This window comes from Urocitellus parryii, chromosome 5, assembly GCF_045843805.1.
Source record: "Urocitellus parryii isolate mUroPar1 chromosome 5, mUroPar1.hap1, whole genome shotgun sequence".
Lineage (NCBI taxonomy): Eukaryota > Metazoa > Chordata > Mammalia > Rodentia > Sciuridae > Urocitellus > Urocitellus parryii.
Window position 1 is genome coordinate 75,112,384 of NC_135535.1, and position 26,692 is coordinate 75,139,075.

General features: G+C 34.2%; 1 protein-coding gene across 1 annotated transcript in view; it reads left to right on the plus strand.

Annotated features, from left to right (window-relative positions):
• Positions 1 to 26,692, plus strand: part of Slc2a13 (solute carrier family 2 member 13) — a 323,327-nt gene that overhangs the window by 260,428 nt on the left and 36,207 nt on the right. Inside the window, exon 7 of the mRNA XM_026408520.2 lies at positions 5,391 to 5,516. Within this exon, the coding sequence (XP_026264305.1) occupies positions 5,391 to 5,516 (126 nt within the window). The remainder of the gene's footprint in view (positions 1 to 5,390; positions 5,517 to 26,692) is intronic.

Consider the following 26,692-nt stretch of genomic DNA (forward strand, 5'->3'; position numbering starts at 1 on the left):
GGAGAGAAAATGTTCCTTTTGGCACACAGTTTCAGAGGTACAGTCAATGGTTGGACAACTCAACAACTCTAGGCGTAAGGTGAGGCATAACATAACATAACAATAAGAGAGATAAATAGGGAGCCTACATCCTGGGAACAAATCTTTACTCCACACACTTCAGATAGAGCCCTAATAACCAGAATATACAAAGAACTCAAAAAATTAGACAATAAGATAACAAATAACCCAATCAATAAATGGGCCAAGGACCTGAACAGACACTTCTCAGAGGAGGACATACAATCAATCAACAAGTACATGAAAAAATGCTCACCATCGCTAGCAGTCAGAGAAATGCAAATCAAAACTACCCTAAGATACCATCTCACTCCAGTAAGACTTGCAGCCATTAGGAAGTCAAACAACAATAAGTGCTGGAGAGGATGCGGGGAAAAGGGCACTCTTGTTCATTGCTGGTGGGACTGCAAATTGGTGCAGCCAATTTGGAAAGCAGTATGGAGATTTCTCGGAAAGCTGGGAATGGAACCACCATTTGACCCAGCTATTCCCCTTCTCGGTCTATTCCCTAAAGCCCTAACAAGAGCATGCTACAGGGACACTGCTACATCGATGTTCATAGCAGCTCAATTCACGATAGCAAGACTGTGGAACCAGCCTAGATGCCCTTCAATAGATGAATGGATAAAAAAAATGTGGCATTTATACACTATGGAGTATTACTCTGCATTAAAAAATGACAAAATTATAGAATTTGGAGGGAAATGGATGGCATTAGAGCAGATTATGCTAAGTGAAGCTAGTCAATCTTTAAAAAACAAATACCAAATGACTCCTTTGATATAAGGGGTGTAAACAAGGACAGGGTAGGGACGAAGAGCTTGAGAAGAATATTTACAGTAAACAGGGATGAGAGGTGGGAGGGAAAGGGAGTGAGAAGGGAAATTGCATGGAAATGGAAGGCGATCCTCAGGGTTATACAAAATGTCATATAAGAGGTAAGGAGGGGTAAGTCAAGAGAATACAAATGGAAGACATGATTTACAGTAGAAGGGGTAGAGAGAGAAAAGGGGAGGGGAGGGGAGGGGAGGGGAGGGGAGGGGGGATAGTAGACAATAGGACAGACAGCAGAATACATCAGACACTAGAAAGGCAATATGTCAATCAATGGAATGGTAACTGATGTGATACAGCAATTTGTATACGGGGTAAAAGCGGGAGTTCATAATCCACTTGAATCAAACCGTGTAATATGATGTATTAAGAACTATGTAATGTTATGAACGACCAATTAAAAAAAAAAATTAAAAATCTGCTGAAAAAAAAAAAAAAAAACATCCTGGCAGAAGAAAATCAGCTCAGGACATGGCAACCAGGAAGAGAAAGAGCTCCACTCATCAAGGACAAATGTAAACCCCAAAATCATACTCCCAGTGACCTATCTCCTCCACACTGTACCTATGCAGTTACCACACATATATCAATGGATTAATTTACCAATCAGGTTACAGCTCTCATAACTTGATTGTTTCACCTCTGAACATTCTTAAATATTGTCTCACACATGAGCTTTTAAGAGGCCCCCTCATATCTAAACTATGACACAAACATTTTCTATAATGAGCCAGAGAGTAGTTATTTTCTGCTTTCCAGGCCAATATGGTTTCTGCTACAACTTCTCAACTCTTCCCTTAGATCATGAAGGCAGTCTTAGACATAAATTAAATGGGCATGGTTGTGTTCCAGTTATCTTTGTTTACAAAAACAGGTTGTTGGACTAGATTTTTTTCAAAGATTGTAATTTGCTGATTGCTGTCACAGATGATGACAGTTTCCAGGATGTGGATGAAGATAGGCTGAGGTGAAGACTTTAGAAACTAAGAGCTTAATGTCCCTTAAGGTTAAAATGTTGGCTGGGTATAGTGGTGCACTCCTGTAATCCCAGCAACTTGGGAGGCTTAGGCAGGAGGATCACAAGTTCAAGACCAGCCTCAGCAATGTGGAGAGGCCCTTAGCAACTTAAGGATAACTTGTATCTAAAAGGGCTGGGGATGTAGATCAGTGGTAAAGCCCCTGGGTTCAAATCCCAAGGACAAAAAAAAAAAGTAGGTAGGTAGGTTCGTAGACAGTATATAGATACATACATACATATGAAAAACATTATGACCTAATAAACCTTTGTAGAACACTCCATCCAAGGACAACAGAATAAACATATCCTCCTTAAGTATGCAAGAAATACTCTCCAGGACAGACCATAATACTAAACCGTAAGACAAGCCTTAGTAGAGGATTAAAATCACTCCAAGTACATTTTTGACTCATGTGGAGTGATATTAGTAACAGAAGGATTGTGGGGGCGTTCACAACTATGTGAAAACCAACACACTCCTAAATGGCCAACAAGTCAAAGAAGACACAAGAAATTAGAAAAAAATACTTTGAGATCAGTGAAAAGAACAACACAGAATATTAAATACAGGATGCAGCTAAACCAGGGCTTAAAGGGAAGTGTACAGTTTTAAAATGCTGACATTGAAAGGAAAGAAAACTCTCAAATCCATGACTTAAACTTCTCCCTAAAGGGGAAAGAAGGAGCCAAAAATCACAAGCATCTGAGAGGGAATCAAATAGCTCAGATAGGGAAACTGGCCTTTGGTAAAAACAGCTTGCCATTGTAACTGGACATTAGGCTAGGAGGGTGGTTCGAGTGTTTCCATTGAGAAGATAATGAAGTTGCTTTCTGCTGCCTTTTACTTTCTCGGTAAAGCTGGACTTGAAGTCATCTGCAGAGTACAGGAAAATGGAGCATTGGAGGTCTGAGGATAGTGAAGGAGAGTTGAGATAATTTTCATGCATGGTGATTAAAATAGTCCTCTGTAAAAAAAAAAAAAACTGAGAAAACTACTAAAAGTTTCAAGTTTATTGAGGATGATTTTGAGTTTGATGATCATGAATTATAAAGTAATTGCTGTACTGATTTTGTAAGAGTCATCTTGCTAATTCTCTTTCTTACCTCAGTACTTGGAATGAACCCAGGGCTGCTCTACCACTTGGCTCCATTCCTAGTCCTTTGTTTTCTTTCTTTTACTTTTTTTTTTTTTTTTTTTTTTTGGAGGCAGGGCCTCACTGAGTTGCCCAGATGGCCTCAAATTTGGTGATCCTTCTACTTAAGCCTCCCAAGTCACTGGGATTACAGGCAGATGATTCCACCTCCCCACACATGGAGGCGGGGAGGATACTATTGTTCTGCCCTATAGTGTGATCCATGTGGGTAAAGGCAAATGTTGGTATTCGGGTAGGGCTACAGTTTTGTTATATGGGTGGGATGAAATAATAGAAGGGCACAGAAGTTTAGGATATTTAAATGATAGGTCATGGTCAATAAACTGGATAAGAAAAAAAAACTACAGAAAAGGAGGAAAACAACAAATGAATATAGAGGGGTCAGTTAACTAGCAGTCACCAGAAAGTCTAAAATCCAAATCAGCTCTGCAAAGGTAAGGAACCTTTGTTCTTCCTCATATCTCTGTGCTAGCACCTGCAATAGGTGATAATTTAATAAACAAGCAGAAAAATGTGAAATTTTAGTCAGATATGGATTAGTGATAACAGGAGGTTATTCATTCTGCATAACATGTGCCTTGATATGTACATACAGTATGTTCCCACTAATAATTAGCCTTATTATGCTTTTTTGGACCTTTATAGGAACTATTTATTTTCACAGAAATATAGAGCCATTTTTCTGCAAATGCATGAGTTGACCTTTTCCGAGTGAATATCCTTTGAGGTCATTGCACAATTAGGGTTGTTAGATTTGACCTAATATGGGAAAAATACACAGACAAAGCACTAGTAGAAATTATCTTCCTTTCTCTCAAAGCCAAAGTCTAAGGACACTGACTTCTGATGCCTTCAGTTGTTTTATTGTGCTTATCACCTGTGTAGACAGTTTTATATTTACATTGCTGAATCACCTCTCTAAAGTATATTGACCTTTCAGTAGGTTTTAAAAGGCTTCTCTTTTGCTTTTTGTCTAGGACTAAAGTGTCATTCAAAAATAGAGATGATTGTTTACCAAAGCAAAAGGTTACTAAGACTGCTAAAATGATAATAAATCTAGTTTTTAAGCCATGCTAGTGTTTTTAAATGAATTAATTGAATCAAAGAGTTATTTCAATTTTGAGGATTGAGAAATACTGTCCTTCATATCGCTTTTAGATGACTTGCATGTCTTTCAGATATGTTTTCTTCTCATGCCCCATAGTAAAAGTACTTATAGAAAGTAGATATTCATTAATTCTATACTGTTGATCTTTAATAATAAAATAAGCCATCCTCTGAAACGTGTTTCCCTCTACCTCTTTGCCTGGTAAATTGCTTTCATAATTTACTTCAGATATCACCTCTGAAATTATTCCTAGCTCTTACAGGCAAAATGAATAGGCCTCTGTCCTTTGAGTAGCTTACACCTATTTTCTGTTGTGTGTTCATTATGTATTATACATCTGTTTCTCATTCTTGCCTTTTGTCTATCAAGGAGCAGGGACTCTGGCTTATGCATCTTTAGTGTCTCCAGTGTTTTGCAATGAAGTGTCCTAAAACCGATAGCAAGAAAAATTGTTTTAAAGCTCACTGTAGGCCTAGATTGAGAAACTCTACCCACTTTAAAATTTCCCTGCAGCTAGGATACCACTGCCAGGTGAGCAATGATTAACTGAATATGGCCTCATGATCCAGCCAGTAGAAGTGATTAACTCATAGAAAGATTAGCCTTTTTTCCTGTACCCATTTTTTTTAAATTGAGAATAATACTTAGTCAACACTCTATGTGTTTGTTAAAACTAAAACTGTCAATCAAGATATTAACAGTGGCCATATTTGGGTGATATTTCAATTTAACTTTTTCATTAGGTATCCATTTTGTCTTTGTTTGACAAAATGCTTGTTTCAGGTCATATTTTGGGGAAAAAACTAACTATTTCCAGTTTTTTAAATTATAGTACATGTGGAAACATTGATGAAAAAAAAATACTTTAGTACAATTTGGAACCAATCAGAGCTGAATCAAGATGAACCAGTCTGTGGTTGAGGAAAGCAAGTTTATTTGCTTCAGGTTAACTGGGACTCTTCTCTATCCAGTCTCTGAGATCCAAGCCTCCTCCTTCTCATAGTTGTTTCCAAAGTTGCTCTAGCCAGGATAGGGTAAAACAGAATTGACCAGCCACCTGGCTCAGCACATGTCACTTGCCTTGGCCAAAACCAGTCTCAGAGACCAAATCCTACTGAAAAATAGAATGGAAAATACAGAAAAGCGCCTGGAATCTAGTATATGGTAAATACCAGTTGTCTCTGCCAACATGACCATAATTCTTTTTATTTTTTAGTTACTGTAACGAATGTATGTTGGATCCAGACTGCGGTTTCTGCTACAAGATGAACAAATCAGCTGTCATTGACTCTTCTTGTGTGCCCGTTAATAAAGCATCCACAAATGAGGCAGCCTGGGGCAGGTATGTTACTCATTACTAAACAAAAATGTCTAATACAAGTTAAATATGAGTCTGATTTCTAGTTTTTCAGGGTGTCTTGCACTAGTTCTTTTTAAGCTACATGTACTGGTGGTGGGTGCAAAGCGTTGCACCTGTGTAGTTCATACTCTCAGAGAAGAAAGCACTCAGGCCCAGACTTTGGAGGCCTGAAGTCCAGACTCAACTCTGCCTAATAAACCACAGGAATTGGGATCTTTAGTTTAAGGCAAATATTCACAAATATTGCCAAGGCAGTTTTGCCACTATATATACCTATGCTGTAAAATTCCAAACTAGAATTTCCTGAACTTAATGGTCATTGTAAGGTCAAAATGAATTAATGCCACTTTACATTCCTTATGGAACTAATTTTTTCTAGAGTACTTTCCTAGGATTCCATGAAACTAAGCAAAATAAGGATAAAATTTGGAAATCATTGGTGTGCAGCCTGTCTGGTAGCCTGTATCTCTTTGTAACAGAACATACTAGTTTATAGTAGAGACATAAATGAAATCTTTATATAGAATAAATCCTTCCCACATTTATGAACTAATATCCATATTCTTCGACACATAAAATGTGTAAATGTACAAATGATATGGCTTTTAACTCTTCTGTGGTTTAAATTCTCATTAAAAGGAGTAATATGCTCTCATCCTGTCTACCTCATAGTACCTATCATAAAGGCAATTAAATCTTTAAAGTGCTTGTATTGCCTCTGAACTATAAAATATAATGTATTAGTATTAATCATTATGCTGTTACCATTAATCATTTTATTAGGGAATTACTCCAAAGAAGTAAACTTTATGGTAGTTGAGGGACAGTCCAGACTGCATTTTAAATATGATAACAACAAAGAAACATGTAAAAGAAATGCAGTTGTTATTTTAAATGAACCCTTAAAAGAACTTTGAGTATATGTAACTAGTTTATAGCTTTAAACCCCTAGCTTTTGGTTTTGTTTTTTCCAGGAGGGAAAGTTACTAGTCTAGAATCATGAACATGTGATGAAGTCTGTTTAGCAATAATAAATGAATATGGTTTCCCATATTTCAGAGAATTAATCTGTAAGATTATTAGAAATGTCTACTAATAAATAATAAAAGATACTAAAATTAGATGTATTTCTCACCCTCAGTAGGTTTAGAAGTCAGAAGCTTCAAAACTGGAGTTTTATTCTTATGTTTTGCAGATAAGTTGTATAGCATTTTAGTGGAAATGTATATTAGTGGTTTTATTTTGTGAAGAATAATTTAGAAAGTTATTCTTACATTTTATTTATATTTTTGTATCATTATCCTATGACTACATACACTATTAGAGAAAGATGAGGCACAGAAAATAAATAAAACTAACATAAGAAAATACTTAAGAATTTCTATGTTTATAGCATATTGTTAGAATAATCTAATCTCAAAGTATTTAGAATAGAGAAAAATAAAATCACAAAGTTTTTCTTACTCTTTCTTCCCTCTGCTGGGAAACAGCCTTTCTCTTAACTTGACCACTGCTGTTGGTTACATCAGTCTTTGCTAAAAAGAGATCAAAAACGGCGGGATGCAGTCACTGTGAAAATTCTTAGAACAAGTTTTCCATTTGTAAGACATACACCATCAGGTAAACAAGAGAAAGCTGCACATGTGAAAGATGGCCAAATGAATACCTATATTACAAAACACCCCAGTTTTTGAAAGAGAATTTGAAATAATATTTAAAAGAAATAAGGGATATGATACACTTTTGCGAAATTATGCTGAAAGCTATATGCTATAATATATACACTGTCTACGTATGTATGTATATATATAATGTGTTATCAGTAAATTTTGAAAAAAACTAAAACCTACAAACCTACAGTTCAAGATACATAGTAGTATAGAATGTGGTATGGGAACTTAACATTTAAATTATGAACTATTAAAAGGAGACACAGTAAAATCAAACTAATAAACAGAGGGAAGACACACACACACACACACACACACACAGAACGATCGTTAAGGGAAATCACAGACAATCCAATAGAACTGAATATAAACCTAACTCACTACAATAAAAATACAAACCAATGAGGCACCCCAATAAAGGCAAACATCCTCATACTGAGTTGTTTTATTTTTTTTTAAAGACAGCTATTCACTATTAACAAGAGATCACAGAAGGGATGGAAACACAATGAAAACAAATAAGTGCTAAGTCAAAAAGAAAAAAAGTAGCAGAAATCAAAGAACTTTGGAAATTTAAAAGCTTTATGTAAGATTTTGTGCACTTAACAAGTAGAGTACTTCATTCTTTTCAAGCAAATCTAGAACACTTATGAAAATGTTCATGTTCAAGCACAAAAAATAAAATTAATTAATTTATATAAATGCATCTATTCCAAAAGATTCTAAATATATTCAAATAACCAATACCATGCAGAATACATTTTCTAATCAAAATGCAATATGTTTGCCAAACAGTAACACAATAGTTATCACCTCTTCTACTTCAGCTTAGAAATTAAATACAAAATCTAAACTTCAAATTAATTAGTGAATTAAGAAGACAGCTGAGGCTGTAGTTCAGTGGTAGAGCACTTGCCTAGCATGTGTGAGGCACTGGGTTCGATTCTCAGCACCACATATAAGTAAATGAATAAAATAAAGGTCTACACATCTAAAATTTTTTTTTAAAAAGAAATCAGCATAATGGAAAACAAAATTCAAAATCAATAGTTAAACAGATCCATAAGAAATTAGAACTAGAATAAAAAGCAAGCCTGCCTAGGAAACAGAGGATAGAAATTAGAAAGATAAGTGAGGGATGAAATAAAGTAAAGAAGTACCAGAGAGGATAAGAAATAAAGATTGTTGATTTTAGAGAACAATAAAATGAAGAAACCTCTGGCAATACTGATCAAGCAGGAAAAAATGCACAAACAATAGTTGGTGGGGGGAGGCATAGAAGAGATAGCAAAGATTGTTCAAATCTTAAGAGAATTCCATGAATAATATTCTCCAGTTCATTTGAAAGCAGATAAACTTTTAGTCTTCTTCAAAACTTGTAACCTAGAACTAACTCAAAACCTCTTGAAGTATCTTATTTATTCCCATTTCACAGGTGAGGATGGCCTAGAGGATCTGAATGACTTTCTAAAAGTCAAGAGGCCCGTAGTCCACCTTATTTTGGGGCAGCATCAGTTAAGTAATAGAAAAACATACTTTTAGAATGAAGTCATTATAAATTTGGGCTTTCATTATTTACCTCATAGTTTGGTCCTCTCAGCCACATTCTTCATCTGTAAAATGGAAACAATATTATTGCTGTGCTGAACAATATGGTTGTTAGGAAGATCAAATAAGAGCTTATCTAAAGATATTGTGAAAACAATACTTTATAAAAATATCTTGTATCAATTTTTCTTTCTCAGTAATGTGCTTTCTTGTCAGTAACAGTTTTTGCATTACAATAAGCATTTCCTAATAGATAAATGCCTTAGAATACTTTTTATGTGTTTGTGTCTATTCATCCACCTCCATACCTCCTGGCTCTCTATATACACCATAAATAATCTATTTTGGAACTTTAAACCTGCTGACTAAAAATATCACTAATGAGGAATATTTCTTAATGTGCTTACTCAGTATTTGTTTCCCTCTAATACAGCATTTTTGCTTTGTAATTAGAAACACTAAAATAGCTAGATAGATTCCCTATTTGGCAATCCATTGTTCATCGTATTCATTCAGCAACGATGTTTTTCTCAGAGCCGTGCTGTGCCACAACACTCAGCCTGTTTTCTCTGCATCTGACCATTTATACTCCTGCACAGAATTCTAGTCAAGGTAAACCCCTTGCCATCTCCCAATGTCCACTATGACTTCCTGCCTCTTATACCTTTCCTCATTCTGTGCATTCTACCTAGGGTTAACCACCCTCTTTCTCCTTTTTGATCTCTGCTTGACTTATAATCATCATTTTTTTCCCAGAGCAGATGTTGCTTTTTCCTTGCAGTCTCCAATTAGCCCCAGAAAACAATGCTTATTACATCCCCTCCTGTCCTCTGGCAAGAACATTGTAGTAAACTACAAGAGATATGTCGTAGCTACGAGAGTAATGATAGCCATGAGGCCTGCTCAAGCATCACCCAGGGCCAACAACACACGATACTTGACAGTGTGTTATAATCTGGTCCAGGGATTGCCCGGAAACAAGGATGCCTCTGTGCACATGCAGCTCTTTAAACATCTTAGAGCAAAGCTCACCTTGACAACAATAGTTTAACCTCCCTTGGTGAAACCTGGAAACCAACCCATTACTGAATATAGGTATAAGGGAGAAGAATCCCCAAACTTTGAGAATGGTCTCCAAATGGAGACCCCCCACACAGGTGGTCATCTGACCCCTGGTTGGTTGTGACCTGTGCCATCAGCCGGCTCTGGTGTCTGACTTGTCACAGCACTGCCAGAACAGCCATGTCTGGGACTCATCTTTGATAGGAGCCAGACAGAAAGGAAGAAGTTGCCCATGAGGAAGCTGGTTAACTAGGACCACTCAGAACCCCAAACAAGGCATTTATATAACTTGTATGATAATTATACTGGCTAATATGTATCTTCTTGCCTAAGATAGAAATTCTAATACCTGTGCCCTGCAGTGTTTTTAAACCCTGGGTAATTTGTATATATCAATAATTTTAAAATTTTGAAGGTTTGAAATTAGCCAAAGTTCCAAATGAGAGGATATTATAGTCTAATCATTTCATTTGAGTTACCTCTTCTACATTCATACTTATTTTTAGGAAATGAAACATGTAAAAGAAAAAATGAGAGTAATAGAATTTTAATTAACATAGAGTGTCTGTGCTTACCTAAGACCGTTTTAGATTTTAATTTTTTTAATTTTAATTAATTAATTAATTTATGTGTGTATTTATTTATTTTTTATTTGCCTTACTGGGGATTGAGTCCAGGGACACTCTGTAACTGAGCTACATCCCCAGCCCTCTTTATTTTTTGAGACAGAGTCTCAATAAGTTCCCCAGGCTGGCCTTGAACTTGAGTTTCTCCTGCCTCAACCACCTGAGTAACTGGGATTACAGGTGTGCACTACCATGCCCAGCTACTGAGAGTATTTAAAACCCTAAAAACTGTTTTTATAAAATTCAGCCATGTATTTTTCAAGTGTGTTACTGCATACTAAATATTGCTTATGGTCATGCTACTTGGAAATTACTCTTTAAAAAATTGTTGGAAGACATATTCAGCAAATTTCCTTAAAACAATCCCCAGTATACTAGAAAAGCAGTAAATATATGGTAATAGCATATGACTAAGAATATTACAAAATGACGCCCAACAACAAAAATTGAGATGTTTTCCCTTCATTACCTCTGTTGTTGTTGTTGTTGTCTAACTTTTAGAGAGATATATTAGAAAAGGAGATTTACCATTAATAAACAAATATGTCAGGGCCTGGGATTTTAGGTCAGTGGTAGAACACTTGCAGAGCATGTACAAGGCCTGGCATTCAATCCCCAGCCCCACAAATAAATAAATATCTACAGGTATTTATAATTTTTTACTAATTATTTTTATTACAGGGCAAAGACCTCCAGGTGTGCTCCTAATGCCATCAGAATTTAAAATTAATATATGCAATCTTACTTTTTATATATAGGGAAGCAGACTAATATAGAATATTTTAATCCATTTTACATTTTAAATACTTTTCTTCCATGTTTTTGCTGGAATCAAAGTCATTATGCTAGATTATTCACTTTAAAATCTGCAGCTATAATAGTATCTGCCATAAGATTCATTTATCTATAGTAATTTCAGAGATCACATGTCTTAGACCTATTATTTTTTCAAGTCCAGAAACTTAAACTCCTTTGGATTTAATGACTCTATTGCAGATTCTGAAGCTTAATTATGTTGCAAAGCAAACAAATCAAAGAACCCTCACATTTGTGGATAATAATAATCACTTTTATAAGAATTTTAGCCAAATTAGTAATATTCATAATACATTAAAATTTCCATTTTTTACCAAAATCTTACATTTCTAGTCAGCCCATGTTCCTTTTACATTTTTAAAAAAACTTTTCAGTTCATACTTCCTTTTGAAAAGTAGTCTATGAGTTCTTTTTCACTAAAGATAAAAGAAGACTTTTGTTAGAAGGTTACAAGCCAAGGCTTGAACTGCATGTAAGTAGTTAATATAGGATCATAGTGGTGAATATTGGTTCATCAAATATTAGTGCAACTAAGCAACAGAAGATGCTGTAAGCAGAGATGAAGTCTATAACTATCAGAAGTTGTCAAAAAGTCTGCAGATGAAGCAATGGGAAATAGAAGAAGGCAAATACTAGAAATCTGACTTTGGATCACATCATCAAAATCTTACATTTAGGAATTTAATTGGATTTTTCAGGTATAATTTCATAGGTGTGGAAATCATATTGGCAGTGATTTTCAGTGAATGGCTCCATGTGATACCGGGACATGATGCAGTATTGAATCACATAGTAAGAATTCTCTAAATATTCCAAATATATGGAGGGGAAAGAAATTTGGCTGTAGCATGATTCTAACATTTGGGCAGGAAACGACTAGAAATTCATAACACTGTTGTCATTCCATTTTTATTATAATTATCTGCTATTCTTGGTAAGTTTTTGTTATTTTTGAGAATATCTGCTGCCACTCTCCAGGGAACAATTATATTTCCCCAGTCCATTCAGTCTTAGTGTGCAAGTGGAACCAGTCAGTGTCATGTCTGAGCCAACTATAAGACTCAGAGTTTCAAACCAAAATGTGCCATGTCCTTTTCCCTCTGCCGTAAGGTTGGCCATGTCCCAAAATAAAAGGTGTTCCATTATCTTTGATCATGAAGAAAATGTGGAACAGAACTATAACTGACCTGTAATAGACCTATATGGTGATCAAGAAATTATGCTTGGTATTTGTAAATCCCACTGGGATTTCAATGCTTTTTTACTATATGATCTGTTCCTTGGAGCTGATAAAGCAAGATAAACTGAATTGCATTGTGGAAGTGGCACTTTGTGGAAGTGGCACATGTACCCTAGTGCCTTCTAAAACATAAGATATATAAAAATATTTTTTGTTGTTACTTGTTTGATATATGACTTGAAGGGGGAAAATTGAATATAGAGCTGTTCTGCATGGACAAATACATAAATATTTATATTCTCATGTTTAATTATTGGCAGGCTGGATTTTGTAACAATTTAAATTCTGTTCACATTGGCATGGCATTTACACTTGGAAATGTAGTTTTTTTCTGGAGTCATTTAATAACATTGAAATTTGACATTGTGCTACATGCTATTAAAAGTATATTGAAAAGACTCAGACATCACTCCTAAGATTTATAATCTCATAGAATAGCAACATTTGCACAAGCATTCACTGAAATTATTTTAACAAAATGAATGTTCCTTTTGCAAATGCATGAAGAAAGAAAAGTATTTGTTTTGTGTCGTGCTTAGAATCAAGGACATTTAAGAAAGAGTTAGGAAAAGTATGTGAGTTCTAGAAACCAACCTGGCTTTTAGGAACTTAAAATTATTGGAAAGTTTGAAAAAAAATGTTTGTGGCTAGCTGGAGGGAAAAATATTTCATATATGGGATATGGACTGTAAATATTTATAAAATTATGTCTTTCTACCCTCAAAAAACTCTTAATGTTGAAATTTTTATAGGAGGGACTTTTAAATTCCTCGAATCATTAAAAATGGGATGTTCATAGAAGTACACAGATTTGCTTTCTTTTGGGTAAGACTGAAATTGTAATTGACAGTGAATGTCATCTTGTTTACTTTAACTCTGATCTTTTGGGAAGTACGTGATTATGCAGACCTCTTTAACTTGTAGATTATCTGTGGCTTAGGAATTAGGGGATCAAAATTCTGCTTAGAAGAAGGGATGAAGAAAAGTGGCATAGCAGAGTTAAGTCTACATTTTATAGGTCAGTAACTTCTGAAACTGTTTTCTGCATCTGTCCTGTCAAACTGTAGTTTCCATTCGTATGAAACTTATCTACACTCATTCTGCCTTTAATTGTTCAACAAACATTGATGAAAAACTATGTTTATAACAAAGATTGGATAGTAAAGCTTGGTATATCTATGGAAACATGGGGAAAGTCAACTAGCACACTCAGACAAAATTGAAGAATTTCAAAAGTGATTAGAAGCAGAGATGTGTGCTTCCATTGTCTGAGAAGCTACTTTTAGCAACATTAAAGAAAGAATGTACTGTCCAGAGCAGTTTCTTCCTTGTGGAGATAACTACTGTATCTGATATCTTGGTAGCAATGAACATTTTTGCGTACTTCTTGATTTAGTACTATAACTTTGATCATGATTTATTACTACAACTTTAACTAAAAATTTAAGAAGATATATAGAATTTTTTTTTACTGATTTTAATATTTTTCCAGTGAATTCACTGAAGTTTCACCATCAACCGTTCAACATGAGGAATACATGACAAGGAGGAAGCCAACTGGCCTTAGAAACTGTATACATTCAGTGCTTTTGCTCAGTTAACGTTTAAGATTTTTCATTTTTTTATTCCTTTCTGCCATGAACTAAGAGTTTTAGGATATCACAATATATTAGATGCAACAGGGAAGGTATCACACAGCTGACAAGGTCACTAAGTCAGTAAAGTGGCCCCAGGCATCTTAGTGGCAGCACAAAATGCAGGAAGTAAATGAAGCATTTGTAGAGATCACAGAGCTAGAATGTGGTCATAAAGGTGTCCAATTTGAAAGGACAAAAAAGGAGAAACTAGAGAAGTCTGTGAAGAAAAATCAGGGGAGCCAGGATAAGTTTAAAGAATGTTTATCTTGGAAGCTAGTTCGGGGAGCAGCTCTTTAGAACATGGTCAGCCTTCCCTATGGGAGTTTCTCACCTGTGGTAGATGTCTCTCTGCTGAGCAAGAGCTCTCTTTGAATTGCTCCCAGGAATACTGACAGAATGCTGGTTTAATGGACAGCTTTGAATAGGTTTTTCTAACAGATCTAGTAGTTGGTATATGCATAGTTTTTAAATATGCTTTTGAAATACATAAAAAGCTGAAGATGAGATAGTTATGCTTACCCACCATTTGACCCAGCTATCCCTCACCTCAGTCTATACCCAAAGGACTTAAAAACAGAATCTTTCAGGGACACAGCACATCAATGTGTAAAGCAGCACAATTCACAATAGCTAAACTATGGATCCAACCTAGATGCCCTTCAATATATGAATGGATTTAAAAAATGTGACATATATACATATTGTAATATTACCCAGCAATAAAAGAGAATAAAATCATGGTATTTACAGGTAAACGGATGGCATTAGAGAAGATAATACTAAGTGAAGTTAGCCAATTCCAAATAACCAAGTGCTGAATGTCTTCTCTGATAAAAGGAGGCTGATTCATAGTGGGGTAGGGAGAGGGAGCATGGGAGGAATAGACAAACTCTAGATAGGGCAGAGGGGTGGGAGGGGAAGGGAGGAGGCATGAGGTTAGAAATGATGGTGGAATGTGATGAACATCCTTATCCAAAGTACATATATGAAGACACAAATTGGTGTGAATATAATGTGTATTCAACCAGAGATATTGTAAGAATTATAATGCATTCTGCTGTCACATATAAATAAAAATATTAATTTTAAAAAGAAGAAAACCTCTACAACTAATTCATGAGGGAATTCTGTACTCTTCATCACCAAATAAACATACCTCGGGCTCCAAATAAAAATAAATAAAAGCAAAATTGAAAAAAACTGAAAAAAGAGATAGTTATGCTTTATGATCTACTGTGTATAAATAACCTTTTATGAGTACAGATGAAAAGTTCTAAATTTTTGTTTCACTAAAGCCCTTAGCAGTCTTAAGTTGCTTTTCTCAACTGCTTTCTATAAATGTTTCTTATCCTGTAGTGCAACTAACTGTTGCATTTCAGACAAGGCTTGTTTTCTGTACTAAATGAGGAACTGATGTAGTGCAGTTACTGACAGCCCACACCTGTAAAGCAGATGATCCACCACTAGGCTGGCACAGCCTATCCTAAATTGAAACAGGGCTACAGTCAACCATTATTTGCTAGAGATAAAAGGCAGTGGTAAAGCATATCTGAAGTATTCCATATAAAACAAGTTCAAAGTATCTAATCCTCTATGAAATTTTTTTTTCCTTGAAATAGTAGGGTATGAACTCAGGGGCTCTATTTACAAAATGAACTACCTCACAAGCCCTTTTACTTTTCATCTTTGAGATAGGGTCTCACAAAGTTGCTAAGGTGGGTTTCCAACTTTCGATCCTCCTGCCTCAGCTTACAGAATAACTGGGATTATAGGCATGCACCACATTGCCTGGCCTTCTATGGATTCTTATTAAAGTCTTCCATACTCTTACAGTGGTAATTTTTAGAATTCTGGATTCAGTTAAAGCATTGCTTTTCACCACTGTATTTCCAGTTACTAACTAGAATGAAGACAGATATTTGAGTTTCTGGCAGAATAGCCCAAAGAGATCTATCAAAGTGGATGTTTATACATTTGTCTTCTAATCTAGTGCTTTATTTATAAATTTTATCTAAATTTTCCTTTATACTTTAAAACATATCCATGTTAATCTTTGATTTAGTCAGCTTTCCACCCCTATGAGAAAAGGTTTATTTTGGCTCACAGTTTAGAATTTTTAGACCAGGATCATTTATTTTGGGCCTGTGGCAGCATATCATGAACACAATGTGTAGTACACCAAAATCACTTTTCTCTTGGCTAAGGAGTGAAAGAGAAAGAGGGAGGGGCTTCAGTCGCACAATCCCCTTCAAGGGCACATCCTCGATGACCTGAGGACCTCAAATGAGACCCTATAGTTCTGCCACCACCCAACAGTGACATCTCAGAATTAAGTCTTTAACACATGGACTTTTGGAGGATAGTCTAAATCCAAACTATAGCAATATTATAATGTTTTTATTATGCATCCTTGATTTTTCTGGACAGCCCATCCCAACAACTCTTATTCTTCATTGAGAAAAGTAAAATATCATTTCTAAAAGATGTGCTATTTTATTCAGTAGGATATCAATATATGTGCTAATTTGAGAACTGTGATAATCACAATGGACAAAATCCATACACAAACCCCCAGGTCACAAAAATTAAAAAGGAGTAGGAAAATTCTAGTGTGACAATTCCCTGTCAGTCCAAGAATATAATATGCCCCATGGATTTAAATGTTACTATTAGGATTTTGTGAACATTGTAAGTCTGTAGAATAGCTAATTGAGTAAGATTGGTGAAATTTGTTGGAGAAAAAGAATGTTCAGAACAGAAGGGGCAATATTTCAGAAATCAATGGCATCATAGCATCACTGCCTCTAAAACATTAATAAATTAATTAATTTACTTATCCACTTTTTTTTTGGATATTGCCTACATTTATTTTACAGTTGGCTCTCTTTTACAGAATGTTGTACTATGTTAAAACTTAACTAAAATAGAAATTAGTTGTGTTTCCCAGACTGAAAACTTAAGAATTATTTTACTGTAGCTAGTATACATAGATACATTTCAACTATTCCTCCAGAATACCCTTTCCTTTCCCTCCTGCCCTTAAGTAGAACTGCTCCCTAGTCCGTTGTATGTAACTAAATAATTATTTTCCGATGTTATGTTATGGTTATTTGTTTACCTGTTTGCCTCTAACCCTGCCCAAACTAAAAACTTCTAAAGAGAAAGTGGGGATAGTGTCAGTCTCTGCTGGCATTGTGTGTGGCATGTACAAGTCTCTCAGTACATGAGAATATTACTGAAAGAGTAGTAATTAGGGAAAATGAAAGAATGCTCCAGCGTACCAGTCCTCTAGTTTTTTTCTACAAATAATCTTTTACTTTTGGCCTTCCTGATGTTTTTGTGTCATGTGAGGGCCAGAGTTTTTTTTGAACAATTTATACTGGAAATGACATTAGTTAACAATAAGGACCCAGACCTTCATTGTTGTACTCAGTACAGCAGTATCCTCTGTCTTCTTCTGATTCCTCTTTTTCTATTTCTGACTCATGTTTGAGTATGTAAGGTTCAGGAAGTCCAAAATCAATGGGCAGCTTAGCTCTAGCCTAACAGAAAGAGGGTACCCCCTGGAGCCAACAGATTTCATGTCTGTATTCAACAGCTAACTAGAGTTGGCCTCAGGTCGTGTTTTCTCTCTCTCTAATCCCTTACTTTTTTTCATCTTTAGAATGAAAGAAATTAATAAAACTAAATCCTGATTTCCATAAGAGATGATTGAGATAGTTGAGTGAAAAGTACCAGAAAATGATTTATATAGTAGATTTTTAAAGGGCTTCTTTATAGATCCAAGTTCCACAATCCATTAAATCTTTTTGCCTTAACTAACCGGATAAACTGACTAGAATTGCATATCTTACTGGCAAATTAAAATTTCCTTCCTAAACACAAGTATTTTAGAATAAGAGTTCAACTTTCATGTAAAGTATATTTAGCTTTGTAACAACTGTCATCTATTTATTTTCCTTAAATCTTATAAAATTATTATAGTACTTAGTATTATCAGAATTTTATTTCTTCTGGGAGGAAGATTGAACTAAAGGGCACTTTACCACTGAGTCACATCCCTATCCCTTTTTGTTTTTTATTTTGAGACAGGATCAAATTAAGTTAGTTGCTTAGGGCCTTGCTAAATTGCTGAAACTGGTCCCAAATTTGCAATCCTCCTGCCTTAGCCTCCCAAGCTGCTAAAATTAGAGGTATGCACCAGTGCACCTGGCAGAATTTATTTCTTTCATAAGCTGGTATGTTGTCTGATACAATGAAAATCAGCTAAAGCCCTCTTAAGATCTTCTTAAGGGAATGGGTATTTTCACTTTAATCTCTAGTTAAAAAAAAAACTTCAGGTTTTACAAAGTACAACAAGGAAATTATGATTAAGTCTGTAAGTATATTCAGTGAACTTATGTCTCATAAACTGTTACATTTATTACCTACAACTATAGTTCATTTCCTTGAAAGGTAAAGCAGTTCCATGAAAACTCCAGCAGTACAAATAGGCATCAGAATGGTTGATTAATGTTTTGTCATCCTGGCCCTGGATTTCACATTTTAAGTTAATTTTACTCCCCTCCCCTTTCTCCCTCTCCCTCTCCCTCTCCCTCCCTCCCTCCCCCCTCCCCCCTCCCCCCTCCCCCCTCCCCCCTCCCCCCCCTCCACACACACATACACACACACACACACAAATAGAATAAAGATAAAACTTAAAGAACTATTCATGAGTAGTTTTCTTCCTCTTGGAAAATGGGATTATGGCTTTATAGAATTTGGCAATATGATATAGATAAAATAATAGGAAATCCTTCCTACTGGAAATCATCCAAAATTGAAACTTTCCAAGTATGAACCAATCCAAGTTGTGGCTGTGTAGGCTTGAAACAGTTTCTAAGCATGACATTTTTCAATATAAAATGGAAATTGCAATTTAAAAATGCTTTTGTAGTGTACAGTAATCTTATTAATATTCCAATTTCATCTTTAAAATTACTGTTTTAAATTTTAAATCAAATGCATGCCATATTGGAAACTGGAGATGATAGTGGCAGAATTTTTAAATCTTCCTGAAGTACCTTCCTCCCCTAGTACTCAGATGAAAATGTTGGCAAAGAATGGATTGTAATTTTAATCTTGATCCATACAAACTGAAAATCAGCTTGAAAAAACAATCTGAACAATAATCGTCTGATACTATTAGAAACGTTTTGTAATTTTAAATGCATTCTAAAATCATTACGGATGAAATAATATGAAACCTGAGATTTCCCTCAAAGCAATCCAGGAGAGGTGGTATGAGTGGGTATTTAGATGAAGCAAGATTGGATCTGTATTATATTGAAACTTTGTTATGGATACATTCAGGTTAATTATACTGTTCTCTGTACTTTTTAATATATTTGAGATTACTTACAATAAAAGAAAATTTAATGTGTCAAAACAAATACTGACCTAGACCAATGACAGATTTTTTAAAAATATATAAGAAAGAAAGAAGCAGGAAGGAGTACAATCTAAGGGAAAAAATGCAATTAATCCAAAACAAATATTCAAAAAGGAGAAAAGGAGTAATGCTTTAGAATGAATGTTCATATTCTGTTCCCCAAAATTCATAAACTAAAACTTATCCTCAATGTTAGAGTATTTGGAGGTGGGACCCTTAGGAGATGATTAGCAGGTTATCAAGGGTTCTTCATGAATGGGACAATTAAAGAAAGTAATAACTTTATACTATGAAAAGTTCATGAACTAGAAATGGAGCCCTTATCAGGTTCCAAATCTGATGTCTTGACCTTGGACTTCTCAGGATCTAGAACCCTGAGAAATTTCTGTACTGTTAGCAGCTACCTGATCCATAATATTCTGTACTAGCCTCGCATATGGACTGAGATAAGCATCAAAAGTCAAAAGAGATAAATACAAAAGAAATAAATGGAAAATTTAAGCCAACCTTTTTAATAAATTACATTAAATATAAATGACATAGAAACTAAAAAAAAGAGGTAGAGAGTGTTCAAGTGGATTTTAAAAAAACACCATGCAGCCATTTTCTATCTAGAAAAAAAATTAAACATATAGATATATATGGTTTAAACAATGATCTCATCTTTATTTGTATGAACAAACATTTCTTACAAACACTAATGTGAACATTTTTTTCTAATATTAGACAAAACTTTAGAATAAGGAATGTCATCAGAGATAAGGGGGAATAGTTTATTACTATAATAGTAAGTGGCCGATTCAAACAACATAAAAATTTTAAATATATATTTCTTTAATAACAGAGCTTACTGGGAATCTGTATTTTAAAGTTTCACAAAACATGTCCAAATATTGAGATATTAATAAACACATTTGTTACAAAGAAGAAAACACAGATAAATAGGAAACATTTTAAAGAAAATAAAAATGAAATTACAGCATCAAAAGTTTTGACATACAACTCATACAGTGCTGGAAAATAAAGAAATAAACCCAAAGTAAGTAGAAAGAAGGAAATAATACTGTAGAAATCAACAAAATAAAAATAGAAAAGCAATAAATAAAAATCAAAATGAAATTAAAAGCTATTTGTTGAAGAAAATAATAAAGTAGATTATATTAGAGCTGGATTTATCAAGGGAGAAAGAAGATTCAAATCTTCACTATTAGAATTTAAAAAGAGGACTTTAATGAAATGGATGAAAGCTCTGATAACAAAATTTTCAAACCTGGAGCAGAAAGTGATGGGAAAGCTAAATCATCAGCTCTCTTTCAAACCCCAAATAGGTAATTAAAAATCTCACCAGAAAAAAAATCTCCAGACCTAGACGGCTTCATTTGTGAATTATTACAGAAGGTTAAGGAAGGAAATAATATCAATTCTATATAAACTCCTTTAGAAAAAAAGTAGAGTGGGGAAGGAGGACTCCCCAACTCATTTTGTAACAGTGGTTTTATCTTATCAAACTTTTAGAAAAAGTACAAGAAGGGAAAACTGTAGATTAACAAACATCTCAGTATGTCTCTTGATATGGGGCACATAAATACTTAAATTGAAGTCAGCAATATAAAGCAGTGCATCATTTAATAGATGTAATTTATCATATTAATAGAATAAAAGAAAAAACATGTGGTCATCATAGTAGATGCCTTTTTATGAAATTCAACATCCATTCATGAAAAAAAAAAACTTTCAGAAGGCTAGATGGAGGAAGATTCCTTAATCTGATAAAGAACACCTATAAAAAGTCAATAGCTGGCTATATTCTTAATAAATACTATTTTCCAAGATTAGGGACCAGGTAAAAATGTCCATTCAATACATATAAGAAATATTTTACTGAGGATCCTAGCCAGTGTGAGATTTTTAATTACCTATTTGGGGTTTGAAAGAGATCTGATGATTTAGCTTTCCCATCACTTTCTGCTCCAGGTTTGGAAATTTTGTTATCAGAGCTTTCGTCCATTTCATCAAAGTCCTCTTTTAAATTCTTTTATATATATAAAAGGCATATAGTTTAGAAAGGAAGAGCCCATCTTTTCAACTGACATTATATTTACAAAAAACCTACTAGTTCAATTAAGTGAATGTAACAAGGCTCAAAAAAAGATCATTGTACAAAAATATATTTTATTTCTATTACAATTGACAAGTGAAATATTTTATAGATAATTTTAGCAAGAAATATCAAGATTGCTACACTGAAAACTACTAAATAATGCTGATGAAATGTAAGAAGAGCTAAACCAAGATATACAGTGATCCCAGATTAAAAACCTCAATATTGTGAAGATATGAGCTTTCTTCATATTGATTTATTCAATCAAATAATCAAAATCTCAACATGCAATTTTTAAAGTGGCAAGCTGCTTCTAAAGTTTGTATGGAAAGCCAAAGCAACTGGAGTGGCCAAAATCTTTTTAAAAAAGAAAGTTAAGGCAAGTCTTCTTTTATTTCAAGACTTACTAAAAAGTTACAATAATAACAGCAACATCTTATTAGTAGCATACACCTATACATCAATGGAATAGAATACATTCCAGATATAAATCCATTTGTGTATGGCCAACTGATTTTCAACAAAGATGCCAGGTTAATTCAATAAGGAAAGGATGATCTCTTCTTCAACAAATGGTGCTAATGCAACAGGGTCTCTAACTGGGTGGGGACAGGGAGTTAACCCTTACCTCATACCCTAAACAAAAAAATAAATCAAAATAAATAATATCTGAATATAAAAACTAAAATCATAGAACTTGTGTAGGAAAACTTTGGAGGAAATTTGTGCCTTGAGGGTGGGCAGAAAATTTTGAGACAGGTCACTAAAAGCATAAACAATAAAAGAACAAAGATTATGTATATGTTGATGTTCTTCAACATTAAAATCCTCTACTATTTGATTGACATTGTTAAGAGAAGAAAGCCACACCACAAACTAAATATTAATTATATATATATATATATATATATATATATATATATATATATATATATTGTGTGTGTGTGTGTGTTCTGACAAAGGAAAGGACCTTGTGAATGAAGAATCCTTAAAATTTAATCATAAATAGGCACATTCAGGCCAAAATATTTGAATAGACACTTGAAAAAAATACAATAAAGAAATAGCAAATACAGAAAGAAGGTGAACAAGTTGGCCATGGTAGTGTACACCTGTGATCCCAGCTCTGAGGGAAACTGATGCAGGAGGATGGCAAATAAAGGCCAGCCTGTGCGATTTAGGAAGACCCTGTCTTTTATAAAAAGGACTGATGTAGTCCAGTGGTAAAGTGCCCATAGGATTAATCCCTAATCCAGGGTAGAAAAAGATGTTCAAAATTATGAATCATCAGAGAAATGTAAATAATAATCACAATGATAAGCCACAGCACATGCACTGGATCAGACAAAATGGGAAAGAGTAACAGTACCAAGCTCTGATGAAGTTGTCAAGCTCCATGCTAATGGGAATGTCAGATGGTACAAACGGTTGGGAAATTTCTTAAAAAGTTTATCCGATATTTCCCATACAATCCAGTAGTTCCAACTATTAAAAATTTAGTCACGTGATATAAAATGTTTCCAACAAACATTTGTATACCACTGTTATTAGAAGCTTTATTCATAATAGACAAAACTCAAGACTTTCCAGATATTACTTCAATGGGTAAATGAATAATTATGATACAGCCAAAAAAATTAGATACTACCAACCAACGAATTACTGATATGATCAACATCCTGGTAACTTTACTGTAGATGTCTTCTTGTGAAATTCTATGAAAGCAAAACCAACCTCTGCTGACCAAAACCAGATCCAGTATTAACTAGAAACTTTTTGTGTTATGGAAATGTCCAATATGTCATTTATGGTGGGGGTTACTTAGGTCAACACATTGTCAAATTCAGTAATTTGCACAATTAAAATTATGGGTATAGTTTGTATTCCATGTATTATACCAATAAGTGATTAAAATGCTCCATAAGTTGACTTCTAAGAATTACTCATACCATACGAAATTATATTTTTCTAGCTCTTTTCAAAGGGCAAAATAGTTCTACTTTTAGCAAGTACCATTTGTGGACCCTATTAACCATAGGAAAGATTCTCTTGTTTTCAAAATACATTGAAGTTCTTCAACATGAAAATCTTCTGATCTTTGAAAGACACTGTACTTTGAAAGATATACATATTACTGATATTTAGTCTGTGGGTTGGCTTTATATTCTCTTAGCGATGTCTTTCAAAGAAGATTTTCATGGTGAAGAACTTTTTGTTTTCGAAGCAAAATTCAAAAAGCTTTAAGTTTACTTTTGAAAGCAAATGAGTTGTCAGGTTTCTCAGGTCTTCTAGCCATCCTAGTCTTTTTTAAAAAAGCCATGAATGGATGGAATATATAGAATGTAACCTTTGGGGATTGACTTTCTTCTCAGCATAATTCTCTGGAGATTCATGTTGAATATATCAATAGTTCAGGTCTCTCATTACTAAGCAGTATTGTGTAGTACGACCAATCCATTGTTCGTTTATTTACCCCTTGACAAATGGATGGTTTGTAGCTTCAACTTCTGAAATTATTTTTAGTTATCTGGATTGTGTTATTGTATGAAAACATTTGTAGTAACTAATATGTTTCCTGTACTATAAATAATTTAAGCATTTTGGAGAAATCTCAAATTTGAGATATTAACTTTGTGTATACTATCTACAGTACCTTAAGATCCTTTTCTTAGTCCATTTCACTATAAGGAAGCTTGCTTGAAGAAGTTATGTCTTTTAAATACAGTCAAATTTCACTTATTTAGCACCTTGGATTAGATTTTATCACAATTGAGAACGTGCCTTTAGTAAATATCCCTTAAGTTGCAGTTGATAAATACAATCAAATAAAAGCCCATGCACCATATTATCCTTGTCATGTTGTTATGCTGCATTTGGTGTTCCCTCTCACAGAATGCCCTTCCGCCATCTTCACAGAGGTCTTGTTCCTCCTTCCTCCTCAGATCTAACTTGTGCACAGGACATGTACATGTGGACCTGATAGGTGGGGCTCTGTGCAAACTGTGAAAACACAGAGCCCCATATTTAAATCATTAAGAATGTTAAGACAATGAAAGCAGGGTACTAAACAGGTAGGCTCTTCTAGGTGTGAGAACCTGTGCTCTCATGTGGGTTCCAAGCCCAGGAGCTGGCCCTGCTTTCCTAACCTGCTAATTCAATGCTCTACACCACCAGGTTTTTTCTGGCGTATCACTCCAGCTTTTCGTCATGATAATTTTCACTATCTGAAATTACTTGTTTGCTTATTCACTGGCCATCTCCAAATACCAGAGTATAACCTCTGCAAATGGAGACTTCTGCATTGTTCCCTGTTGTAGCACTTAGAAGGATGCCTGGTTCAATGATTACTTCATTTTTTATTTTCAGTATAGCAACCTACTTTAAAGCTAGAAATATTGCAGAATAATTTACTCTATCCTTAAATCCAGAAATTCCTAAACAACATATGTATTTAGTAGATCCAAAAGTAAACTCATACTCAGAATTATAAAAGATTAGCTCAGAAGTAAGAAAAAAAACTCTTCTCATTAGATGCTTAAAGATACATCCTAGGACCAAATATAATTAAGACTTAAAATGATTAATATTTTTATTCATTCCATTAAACATAGTGTTTGATGGTATTGTTTATACTGGGGAGAAAGTGTAATTAGCATGGTCTGAGTTCCCAAGAACTTGCTTATTTTTGTAAACAGAAATTTTACTTTATTCTTCTCAGAATTCAAGTAAAGCTCAAAACTCAGCATGTAGACTTAAGCAGGTTTATTACCTTGAAATGTCAATGGTACTAAGACTTGTCATGAATGTGTTCTCTTGATAATAGATTTAACTATGCCCTTAAAAAGACAGTTCAGAAATGGCCAGTTACTTAGTCCTGAACATCATAGGAGGAAATGCATTTGAATTTATTATTTTCTAAGGCTTCCATATATTTACATCATTTTACAGTATCATCCAAAGGTACTTTAGATATGTTTTATGAGTGTGTGAATGTCTTCTAGACTAAAATTACTTTAAATCATTTCTACTTTGTTGTCAGATTGATGTACCTTTTTAATTAAGCTTGTGTTAATTGATACCAATTGAGAACAGGTTGATGATCTCCCCAATAGTGGCAATTCTACTGATTAAAAAAATGCCAGTCAGTTGCCAGCTCTATTTCTTATTACAGATTTTATGTTCAAATTTAAGTTGCAAAGCATATAATTTTTAAAATTCTGCTCTAGTAATTTGGAATTTTGTAATGATTTGGAAGGCGACGTGCAAGGAGATTTCATAAAGTTAGTGGTATTTTATCTGTGACAATTAATATCTCACAGCTATAAAACTCTAATCCTGATTTTGGACTTTTATCTTTCCAACCTAGAACCTCTACCTGTGAGTTTACTTTTTTCTAATTTTTTTTTTTTGTAAAAAATTGAACATCAATTGCTTTAAATAGTCATTTTTACCTCTTCAAGTTAATAGCCTTTAAAAACAATTTTCCCTTCTGCTCTTTATCAAGCTCTTTGCTTTTTAAAAAAAACATATAGTTTTATTGAGATTGTTGATTTGTTTTGGGTTATTTGTGTTCAGTATATAAATTATAGAATATTATAGTTATAAGTCCTTGAAGGTGACTGAGTCCAAATATGCACATAGCAAATATGCACAAATCTGACCATTCCTCCCCTATAACACTGTGTCTTGCCTTGGCAGACATTACAAGTTGATTAGGGCTTGCTTTCTTAAGGAATCTCCAAGCAACCTAAGAATTTTTCTCAACTTAGTTTTCTTGGTCTTTCAAGTGATCTAATTTTACACAAAAAATCATGAACTCATGAATTCTGGATTCTAGTTCAGCCTTTGTTGTTTTAGACATGAGGAACTGAATTCTAGACAGTTGAAGTGATATGATAAAAACTCATAAAACTTATTAGTGACAAGTCTAGAACAAGAAAAGTAAAGTCTGTTTACTACCAATTCAGTCATCTTTCTGCAAACACTAATTGAACTTTCCTGGTGTTATAATCTTTTCCTTCCTTTTT